The following is an 11,647-nucleotide window of genomic DNA, read 5'->3' as shown; positions in this document are numbered from 1 at the left end:
AGGGTCACTGGGTCGAGACCCGCCTGCTCTACTCTGACTCCGCTCCTTGCTCACAACCTGGGAAACGAGTGGAGGATGGCCCAAGTCTCTGTAGTCACATCAGACTGAGCTAACACTCCTGGCTTCTAGCTTCTAGCCACTGTGACCTTCTTTGGAAGTGAACTGCAGGACAGAAGATCTCCTGTGTAACTCCGTTTTTGAAATTTATTTTAAAAGGGGAAAGACAAAAAAGGAATGTGGAAGAATGATGTGACCAATAATGAAAATAACTGCTGAAAGACAAGGGCAGACAGATGTGGGACCCAAGCAGGGAGGAGCCCAGAACCATGCTGGGTCTCAGAGCAAGTCAACAACCTTGTTCCTCTAAGTTTAGTTTTATCGGAGGTGCTGAGGGCAAAGAGCTAATATCAAAACCCCAACGGAAGAGCTGGCTTCCCTGCTTGTGGCCCAATCACCCTCTTGGATGGCGAGAGCTGAAGCTCAGACTAACATTTAGTCATGCGCGTGTAGTCACCGTGCTCACAAAGCTTTGTATGAATCCTGAAAATGTCTCCAGAAAAGGATGATCGCGCCTGTGGCGGTTTGCAGTTGAGGGATTTTCCATTTTCCCCATGCTGCATAAACAATGACAGAACGCTCACTTCCTGTCCCCGCACGTGGTCCCTATTCATCTACATTTGGGATCCAACATGATGGCTCAATTGGTCAACGATCCTCTTGCATGTACCAGGATCCCAGATGGGCGCCAGTTCTAACCCTGGCAGTCCTGCTTCCCACCCAGCTCCCTGCTTGTGACCTGGGGAATCAGTTGAGGATGGCCCAAAGTTTTGGGACCCTGCACCTGCATGGGAGACCAGGAAGAAACTCCAGTCTCCTGGCTTCAGATTGGCTCAGCTCCAGCTGTTGCAGCCACTTGGGCGAGTGAACCAGCTGATGGAAAATCTTGCTGTCTCTCCTCTCTGTAACTCTGCCTTTCCAATAAAAATAAATAAGTAAAATCTCCAACAATATTGTTTTCTAAAAACTGGCTACAACCTATATAAGAAAAATACTACCATAAATTGCCTTTACCAAAATTATAGTTTCAATTTCCAAAGACTGAAAAAGGAAGGACACATGGGGGAGATCCATACCCTGCATGTGACACAGGGCTCGTGCCAGGAATACCAGAGTCCCTACAACACAACCAGACGAGCCCATCGTGCCACACGGGCAAAGGATTCCAGCAATGACCCAAGCAAAATCCACACAGCACAGACAGCAAGCCCAGCAAGATGCTCAAGGACCGGGGAGGTGGACACCCCGCGAGCCCGGGCAGCTCAGCTCTCGCTGCTCAGGTCGCTCCAGGCGCAGACACGGCTGGAGTTAAGGACACTTGCTGACCTCTGCCCCAGCCACACTGCCACTCTGCATTTCCCTGGGAAGATAAAGCGAGTGTCCAAGACAGACTCCCACACAGTGCCCAAGCGCCTTTCTTCCGAGTAGCCTCACACCGAGATGAGCAGCTGCCACCGGATGGATGACTCAACCACAGAAGAGCCACTCAGCGACACGCACACAGCAACAGAGTGACCCTTTGTCCCTTGTAACAGAATAATGTGCTGCATGAGGTAAAGGGAAAAACGCTGTAACATTCTACTGGGGGACAGCATTGTGGCGTGCCAGTTCACGGGGTGCCCAGCTGCTCCACTTCCGATCCAACTCCCTGCTCAAGTGTCTGGGAAATCAAAGCAAGATGGTCCAAGTGCCAGCGCCCTTGTACACATGTGGAAGACCTGGATGAAACTCTTGCTTTTGTGGCCATTTGGACAGTAAACCAGCAGATGGAAGATCTGTCTTTCCTACTCTCAATCTTTTAACAAAAACATTCCATTTATGTAAAATTTCAGACTGTGAGCCAAACTGCCTTGACAGAGGCAATGTATGGCTGCCTGAGAACAGAGAGGTGACATTAGGGACCCTCAGGTGGAGTGGACCTTGGATGCCCACAGACCGATGTATGGACACTCCACTACGTGTCGATTCTACCTCACACACCCACACACCCAGAAGTCACTCCAGCACAATCAAAGGCCAGCCCCATCTCCAATGCGAGGGACCAGCCCGAGAGTTGCAGACTAAGATCACAGGCCCAAGACAGGACAGTTCCCCTGTCTGAGCAGACAGAGTTCAGAGGGAAGCTGAACCCAAGGAAGACCCTGGTCACTCCCACTCCTCACCCACCAGCCTTGGCTGCCTAGGAGCCTCACCCCACCAGGAGCCAGCAGTGTGCCAGGCAAGCCCTCCTCAGACACTCCCACCAGGCAGGCTCACATCTCCAGTCTTAACCAGTGTTGATGTTGGGACAAGGGTCTGCCTCACCTGGGACACAGTTGTGCTGGGCACAGGCTGACGGACAAGGCTGCATGGGGCAAGGGAGGAGCACTATGAGGGTGAGGCTCCCCCTGCTGGGCACACATGAAATAGCCACCTGCTGGACCTGGACTTAACAAGCCCAGCATTTTGGGTGCAGGCTGGAATGTGTGGCAACCCCAACTGCAGAGGTCTAAGTATTCAGCTGGGCTCCAACCACTGCACCATCTGATCCTTCCCAGGGTGCATATTAGGAATCCAGAATTGGAGGAACAGGGATTTGAACCCAGGCACTCCAACTCGGGATGTGGTGTCCTTGCCACTTTGCCCAGCACCCACCCTGAGCTCCTATATGGGCACCGGTTCTAACCCCAGCAGCTCCACTTCCAATCCAGCTCCCTGCCTGTGGCCTGGGAAAGGCAGTCACAGACAGCCCAAAATCTCGGGTTCCTGCACCCACATGGGAAATCTGGAGGAAATTCCAGGTTCCTGGCTTCGGATTGGTACAGCAGCAACCATTGTGGTTACCTGGGCAGTGAATCATCAGAGATCTTCCTCTCTCTCCTCCTCTCTGTATATCTGACTTTCCAATAAATCTTTACAAAAAACTGAGCCAGAGCCAACACCAACACCTTTACCAGACATGCACTGACCACCGGTACTTGGACTGCACCTGCCCTGAACTCCCGCAGTGTCTCCCACATGACCCTGTCTGTGCCCAACAGTCCACCAACGTTGTCTACGGAACTGTCTGCTAGGTTACTCCAGGAACTGCACGAGGCTGTCAGCCCACTAGTCCACTAGACTTTCAGCCTAGATCAGCATGTTACACACCCATTCACACTGCAAGGCCTCCTGCAAAAGGAAAGCTGTTCAGAGCCAGGGCAAGAAACCTGAAGGACAGGTGGCAGTGCAGACTCTGCCCAGGGTCACGGCCAGATGCCCTAGACCCACCCACACCTGCTCTCCACTCCAGCAAAGGTAAGCTCCGCCAGCAGGGATTCCTCAGGGCCACCACCCATCCCCCAAGTCTGAGCAGGCACTCAGCAGAGCACAGCTATGACCGCAGTGGACAGGCTTGGTGCAGGTGAGCAAAGGCCACTTCTGAAGATCCAAACCACAGATCCACGCGATTGGCTGGACGGCAGGAAGCCCCTTGGCCCAGCTGTGCAGCCCTGAGGGCATGTGCCAATGCTCTGGGGCATCACCTGTCAGCTGCACCCATGTCCCCTGCACACCTCAAGCCAAGAGGCATGAGGAAGTCTCAACCCCAGAACTTATGAAAACAAATGGACTCAGAAGCTTTGGCAAAAAAAACCTTTACTTCTGGAATCCAAGGGAAAATCCCACCGACAAGGAAGCAAGATGAGTTTGTCTCTGAACACTGTGCAGGGTCCGTTTCAAAGACTTGCAAATGCGTTCACTGAAGGCCATGTGCCTCAGACATGAGGTACACACCCAGCCAAAGGCAGGTGCAAGTTCAGAATTTAATCCCGACTTGCCCTGCAGGCTGCAGCAGACTCAGGGTCACAGTGAGGTTCCTGACTTAAGATTTATTTGCTTTAGGCAACAATAACTTAAAGACCAGAAGGGCTCCATATTACATGAATGCTTAAAAATTGATTTGCATAAATACAAATGGTGAAAACCTAACAATGCACAAACCAAGTAGCCACAATGGCGCTGGGAGAACAAGGCCGCACAGCTCACCTAACACCCTCCAGGAACGCTTCAGCCTCCCAAACCTCCCTTCCCCAGACACGAGGCTAAGCTAAGCCAAACTAGCTATTATCTGTATTTATACTCTTTCCATGGAACATGTATGCAGAGCCCATATTTTCCATTCAAGTTTTAGAATCTAGCAGGTACCATTCAGACTTGGTCAAATATTACTTTGAGAAATTTCTTACTTCCAGATAGCATAGTGATTTTCAAAGCATGAACCATAGGTAACACCTGAAGACATCTCTACCATTCTAACCCGAGTATGAATGGGCCAGACCACAGTACCTACTTATGCACACAGAACCAAAACAGCACTCGGGAGCCATGGCAGTCCAGGCTTCTCACGGAGTAGGATGAGCCAGCAAGGACTCCTGGGAAATCCACCATGCTATCTTAGAACTTCACACAGCAGGCTGGGAAGGGCCCATTCAACCTGGGTCACTGGCAGCCCTCCCACCCACCCCAACATCACCCCTCAGCTCCTAAGGCTTGAAGTTACAAGCACCTGGCCTTGAGACTGCCCTGGACACCTCAGGCCACAACACTACCTCAGCTGAACCAGGAGCCGTGGCAACAAAATCAGAACCACCTTCTCTACAACATCGAACTAGGAGTGTACAGGGCTACCTTGCAGTTGATCAAACAATTCATTGAAGAAAGTAAGGGTTACAAATCACATCATTCAGGCAAGTTCCACTGATTCTAGTCAATAATTTCTGAATTGACTCCCAATGGTGGTAAACACAAGGTTCTTCGCAGAAACCAAATGAATGTATGTAAAGTGCTAATTATATACAAACTAGTTATGTAAACCCTAAACTCTGCTCCGCAAGCGGTGAGGCTGACATCTGGCAATGCCCGTCCCCCTGGGCTCGCCTTGTCAGTGCCAGGGTGAGGTCGCAGGCAGGCGGCAGGACTGTGCCCAAAGTCGACCACAGCCAAGCCCTGTCCCAAGCGTCTAGTGACAAACAGCCCACTGAGATGGCCACACAAGCTTAAGATGCCATACACCAACACTTGGGACAATTCATGGGGTAGTTCGGCGATACTTCCAGCTCATCTTTTTTTTTTTTTTAGATGGATGGGTAAAGAAATCAGCCAGCGTTCCTCTTCACAGTTCATCTAGAAGTCGGCGTCCAAGGTGAAGGAGTTCTCAGACGGACTTGACATCACCCCCATCCTCTGGTACTCGCCTACCCGCTTTTCAAAGAAGTTCGTCTTCCCTTCCAGTGAGATATTCTCCATGAAGTCAAAGGGATTCTCTACTCTGAAAATCTAAGCAGGGGAACAAAAAGATTAGCATGATGTCTCCGACAAGAGAAGCCCCGTGCAGGGCGTGGGGCCGCCGCAGCTCTCACCTTGCTAAAGCCGAGCTCCAGCAGCAGCCTGTCCGCCACAAACTCGATGTACTGCTTCATCAGAGTGCAGTTCATGCCAATGAGCTTGACGGGCAGAGCCTCTGTGAGGAACTCCTAGGGACGGGGACAGGCTTGAATGACAGTGCCAGCCCTGGGGTGCCCTCAGCGGGGAGCCCCAGCACACAGCACTCACCTGCTCGATCCGCACGGCATTGACAATGATCTCCTTCACCCTCTGCTCGGACGGCTTGTGCAGCAGGTGCTTGAACATGAGGCAGGCGAAGTCGCAGTGCAGACCCTGGAGGGGAAGGCGCGGGATCACCAAGGTGGAACATGAGCCTCTCGCCCTCTGTCCTCAGAGCTCAGGCTGTCCGAGATTTCACTGCTCTGCCTGCTCCTACAACTGAGACGGGCTCGCCCTTGGCACGGCCACCTGCACAGGGCCAGGCCTGTTCCTTGCTGCCTCGCTTAGCCACACACTCTAACCATGTCAGACAGAAAAAAAAATGGGACCAGCCTAGTTCATGCTTCAATGAGCTGGAAATCAATGTGATTTCAAGTAAGTAGTTCTATACATCTTGGCGCATCAAAGCCCCAAAGCTTCACTTTGGTCTTTCCAGACAGGGGAAGCCTGCCCCGAAGGCAGACCACCCCATGCAGGATCCCAACACGGGGCACCTCACTCGCTGTCCTTCAAACGTGACTTAAAGTGGAAAATCCAGATGCTTTCTCCCACCTTGCTCCGAGGTGTCACCAAGGTGCATCCAAGGACACACAGGGACCTCAACAGCCCTCACTCCATCAGGATGCTTATCGACACCTCAATGCCAGGAAGACTGCATACCACCAGCAAAATACAGCAGCCTCACAAACTCGCAGCAAGCACCTGTACCTTGGACACTTAGACTAGACAGCAATGCACACGCGTGCATCATGGAGAACACACTTCAGCAACCTGGAAATTACATATGCAGTAGATACGGGAGGGCCGGTGTTGTGGCAATACATGCTAAGCTGACACTGCATCAAGTTCTAGTTGCTCCAGCTCCCTGCTAATGCAGACTGGGAAAGCGGACGGCTCAAGTTCTGGGGTACCTGCTCTCACAAGGGGAGACCCAGGCACCTGGTTTCAACCTGGCCCAGCCCACGCTGCTATACCCATTTAGGAGTTAACCAGCAGATCACTCTCTGAACTACCAAGCCCTTCACTTACATGCAGACGTGCAGCCCCCTTCGTGTACCCCAAGAGCCGCAGGTGTCTAATTAGAGCGCGGCCTGCTCACCTCGTCCCTGCTAATCAGTTCATTGGAGAATGTGAGCCCAGGCATCAAGCCTCGCTTCTTGAGCCAGAAGATGGACGCAAAGGAGCCGGAAAAGAAAATGCCTTCCACCGCAGCGAAGGCTACAACCCGTTCTCCTGCGGGCGGCAGAGAAGGAGGAAGAGTTGGTGCACTTCAGCAGGCCAGGGTACCCAGCAGCACCCCCTCGATAACACTGCCTGGAAAGTCGGAGCTCCAGGCTCAAAGGCCCCCGGCATGCTTACCATAGGTCGCCTCTTTGTCCCCAATCCAGCGCAAGGCCCAGTCAGCCTTCTTCTTGACACAAGGCATCGTCTCAATGGCATTAAAGAGGAACTCCCTGGAAGGCATCAGAGCGTTAGGAACCCGAGTGGAAGCCTCCAAGCCCAACCTCTAGAAAGGCACTGTACAAAAGCCAAGTTGCAGTGTTGTACTTGGATCAGACTTGTACTGGCTAGCTTCCCCCTTATGTTACTTATCCCTCCCTGCCTCCATCAGAGTACATATTATTTGAAAGGCAGAGGAGAGATCTCCCACCAGCTGGCTCACTTCCCACAAGACTACACCCGCCAGGGCTGGGCCACTCAGAAGCCAGGAGTGTGGCAGCTCCTGCAGGGTCGCCCATCACAGGTCGTTTTTCCGCAGCTTTCCCAGGCACATTAACAGGAGCTGGATCAGAAGTGCAGCAACCAGAACTGGAGCCATGACACTGCCAACACCTACAGGTCAAGGCTTAACCTGTCATGACACAGCATCAGTCCCACCAATATCACTTTCAAAATCTCAGTAGTAGTCAAAGCCAGCATTGTGGCACAATGAGAATGTCTGCAATGGCAGCATCGCATACTGGTGCCACTCCCAATCCTAGTGCTTCAGTCTCGATCCAGCACCCTGCTAATGTCCTTGAGAAAGCAGAGAAGTTTGGTGCCCATGCCTACACAGGAAGCTCCTGGCTTTCCAGCTGGCTCAGACATGGCGTTATGGACACCTGAGAGTGAATCAGCAGAGGAAGACGTCTTTGTCTCTCTCTGTAACTCTGCTTTTCAAATAAAACACATCTTTTATTTTGGGCCTGGCATGGTAGCCTAGCAGCTAAAGTCCTTGCCTTGCACATAATGGATCCCATATGGTGCCAGATTGTAAACTGGTTGCTCTACTTCCAGCTCCCTGCTTCTGGCCTGGGAAAGCAGTGGAGGACAGCCCTAAGTCTGGGGACTCTGCACCCCTGTGGGAGACCCAGAAGAAGTTCCTGGCTCCTGGTTCAGCTCAGCTCAGCTCTGATCGTTGCAGTCACCTAAAGAGTGAACTTGCAGATGGAAGGTCTTCCTATCTTTCCTTTTCTGTATAAAGTCTGACTTTCCAATAAAATAAATAATAAGTCTTTTTAAAAATCCCACCATTGGCCTGACTTCTCAATTAGCACAAGTTTAGGTATTCTTCAGTTTCTATTGTACTCCAAGGACTGTCAACACAGCTTAGTGCACTACACACCAATTGGCTTAATTTAAGTCAGATCTGCCCCCAGGCCCTACACCATGCCTGGTTCTTTTACTTTGCTTTCCCAGGCCACAAGCAGGGAGCTGGATGGGAAGTGGAGCAGCCAGGACTAGAACCAGTGCCCATATGGGATCCTGGTGCATTTAAGGCGAGGACCTTAACCATTACCCTATCATGCCAGGCCCCTTGCTTGGTCCTTTTGAAGAGCCAAGTCTCAGCAGCTGTGCAGACCACCAGCCCCCACAGGCCAAACGACCTCCGCCTTCCCAAGGCCGTCCCAGGGCACCCTCACTGACCCCTTACACAGGAAGCCAGCACAGTAAGCCCTCTGTTCCTGCAGGTGGGGCGATCACTAACATGGTCTTCCCCACTACCTGACTCTCCTCTAGCCCGACGCCCACCTGTGGAGCCTTCCAACTGGCCCACCCCGTTGACCTTGTCTGCTGACCAGTCAAGGCAGCTCACCGCAGTGTAGGCTTGGCCCTTGCTGCTGTTAACCAGCGCTGCCAAAGCTTTGCCAGAGGCACCCCACCCCGGCTCACTGCAGTACCCCATGTCCTGGCACCCTCCCCAAGCTGCCAAAGCTTTACCAGAGGTACCCCATCTTCTGGCACCCTCCCAGAAGGGATCACTAGATGGTTACTGACCACCTACCACTCAATACTCACCGTTCCTTGGGGTCCTTAATGTAAGTGTCGATAAGCAGGCTGTACATTTCCGAATGTATGTTTTCCATGGCAATTTGGAAGCCGTAGAAGCAGCGGGCTTCGGTGATCTGAACTTCTTGGCTAAAGCGCTCCACCTAGCGGCGAGACGGCGCTCAGCCCCAGCCCGGCCGGGCGGCCCGCACCTCGGCCCGTCCCCCCAGGCCAGGCAGGGCCCAGCTCGGACAGCCACGAGGGCTCAGCCCCTGCAGCTAGCACGCCCCTCAGAACCCCAGGGAGACCCTAAGGTTACCGGAAGTAACTGCAAGGTGTCCTAGCGCACACATCCAATCCATAAAAAACTTCAACGGGGAAAAAGAACTAGTTCCACCAGGAACTCTAGAAATAAGTTTAAGGATTTGGGGGAACTCACCAAGTTTTCGTTTACTATGCCGTCGCTGGCGGCGAAGAAAGCCAAGACGTGCGAGATGAAGTACCGCTCCTCGTCCTTCAGGGCCTCCCAGTGCTGAATGTCCTTGGACAAATCCACCTGCACGGCCCGGGGTGGGGAGGGAGCGTCAGCAGAGGGGCTCCGAGGGGCCAGCCCTGCCCCAGCCAGCCAACCGCCTCCGCGGGCAGCGGTACCCACCTCCTCGGCCGTCCAGAAGGACGCCTCGGCTTTCTTGTACATCTGCCAGATGTCGTGGTACTCGATGGGGAAGATGACGAAGCGCCGGGGGTTCTCCCGCAGCAGCGGCTCGTCCTCCACGCCGGCCGCGGCAGCTGCCGACTTCTGCCGGGAAGGGGGGGGAAGGACAGCCAAGTGAGGTCCGCGCCACTCGCCCAGCGCCATCACGCTGCGTGCCCGGGCATGCCCGCGCGGTCCAGAGGGCACCGTACAGGGAGGGGGCGATCGGGCCGCCGCGGGGTGCGGGGGTGCGCGGCCCGCCTGGGCGGGAAGGCGGGAGGGGTCAGCTGGAGACAAAGCGGCTTTGGCGCCAAGGGCGGGCTCCCCCTGCGGGCAGCGCGGCGGCCGCGCACCTGCCGCCCGGCCGGCCACTCACCGGCTCCGCGGGCTCCTGGAAGATCCTCCGGGCCGTCTTGCTGGCCAGCACGCGGGTCCCGCTGAGGGACGGGGGCTGCGGGGACACGCGCGTCAGTCCCGGGGAAGCGGCGGCGGGCCTCCCCCACCCTCCCGCGGCCCCGGCGCTCACCGTGTTCTCCTTGTCGGCCAGGCTGAGCCCCTTGAGCGGCGACAGCTGCAGCTGCTGCTGGTCGGCGAGGGTGGCGAGCGGGACGCGGACGGAGAGCATGGCGGCGGTGGCGGCGTGCACGGAGCCGAAGGAGCGGGAGAGCAGACAAGCAGCCGGGGCCGGGGCAGCAGCGAGTCGGGAGGAGCCCCCGGCCCGCGACTTTTAAAGCAGCGCGCGTCGGTCGGGGCGGGGCCCCGCGTCCGGCTCTTCCCATTGGGCGCGCGGGCCGCGGCAGCGCGCGGGAGATTCAAGCGCAGCGCGGGAGTCCCGGCGCGCACCCTGCGGGCCGCCCCCCGCGCCCCAGCCCCGCACGCCCTGCCGCCAGCCCCGGCCGGGAAGGGCGCGCAGCCTCCGGGCGGCTCGTGGCCTTGGCTCATCCCGACCCTTTCGGGAGGGCGAGGGGCGCCCCAGCTCCCCGAAAACGGCCTGCTGCGGGCTGCAAAGCTCTCCCGGCCAGAGGGAAAGCGGGCCAGCCGCCATCGGGACTCCTGTGTGCTGTGGGGGTGCCAGGCCCCAAGATCTGTCCTGTGTGCGGGAGACGGCCCCGAGGGCACACACACACACACCCCTATTTGCGAGGCGCGGGGGCTGAGTCCCCCGGTCGCTGGGAATGACTGAAATTTTAAGATTCGGCGTCCCTGCGAGTGACATGGGGCTTTGTGACTTGTGGGGTGATGGGTTAAAGCGAGCGGACCTCTGATGAGGCCACTGGCGGATAATGTGTGGGCTTTTTTAAGTCTCAAGCCGTCGCAGCGGTGGTCTGGCCAACTGTCCCCGGGGTCGACCCTGGTCAATAAATGCTGCGAGGGAACACTTCCGGGAAGGAAGGTTCGGGAACCGAGGACGTGACGGGAGAACCGGCAGTTCCCTGGCTGCTGGCAGGCCCAAGCGGCCCGGGGCGGGGTGGGGGCTGGCGGGAAGCCTCTCCCGGCCCTTCCCCCACCCGCCTTTCTGCTTCGCCGCAGACGCTGGGGCCTGGCAAATGGCGGCAATGAATGAGGACCAACACAGCACCCAGATGCCGGGAAAGCTGCAGTGCCCGAGTTACAGAGAAACGGGGCGTTCGGGAACCCACGGACCCCAGGATCGGGTGCTGGGCAACTTTGGGATGGTCAACACCCGCGCGCCATTTCTGAGAGGGAGCCCCACGGGCCTGGGTACAAAGTTCCCTCCAAGCTAAGGTCAGGGACCTTCTCACCCCTCAGGACAGGGGCCGCACCCCCACCCCCAGAGCGGGGCTGACAGGCTCCGGGGACAGCGGCCCAGGCCCTCCCCCACGAGGCCTTGTCCCTGCGAGCCCACGACTCAAGGGACCCCTCTCCGCCCTGGGAAGCTTGGGGCATGTAGGCAGGAGACGCCCTTTGGTCTCCACGCACCCCTCCCCGGCCCCAGGGCGCTGAGGGGCTCAGGCCGCGAAGGAGGAAGCGGCCAGCACACAAACTCGGTGGCCCAGCCCAAGCCCCGGGGGCACCGGGCGGGGGTCGCGGGGGCGGGATCGGGATTGCTCTCCCGGACTGACT

At 56.1% G+C, this 11,647-nt stretch overlaps 1 protein-coding gene across 1 annotated transcript; it reads right to left on the bottom strand.

Annotated features, from left to right (window-relative positions):
• Positions 1–5,194: 5,194 nt before the first annotated feature.
• Positions 5,195–10,251, bottom strand: RRM2 (ribonucleotide reductase regulatory subunit M2). Its single transcript, XM_040992819.1, has 10 exons — positions 10,089–10,251; positions 9,939–10,013; positions 9,524–9,667; positions 9,308–9,424; positions 8,899–9,032; positions 6,979–7,073; positions 6,719–6,852; positions 5,629–5,733; positions 5,436–5,549; positions 5,195–5,352 (listed from the first exon to the last, which is right to left on the bottom strand). The coding sequence occupies exons 1-10, from the start codon at positions 10,185–10,187 to the stop codon at positions 5,200–5,202; spliced, it is 1,170 nt and encodes a 389-aa protein (XP_040848753.1). The 5' UTR covers positions 10,188–10,251; the 3' UTR covers positions 5,195–5,199.
• Positions 10,252–11,647: the final 1,396 nt, after the last annotated feature.

The sequence above is a fragment of the Ochotona curzoniae genome, unplaced genomic scaffold (genome assembly GCF_017591425.1).
Source record: "Ochotona curzoniae isolate NIBS_2020 unplaced genomic scaffold, NIBS_Ocur_1.0 contig_883, whole genome shotgun sequence".
Lineage (NCBI taxonomy): Eukaryota > Metazoa > Chordata > Mammalia > Lagomorpha > Ochotonidae > Ochotona > Ochotona curzoniae.
Note: the sequence above shows the minus strand (reverse complement) of the source record. Positions and strands in the feature narration are given on the sequence as shown.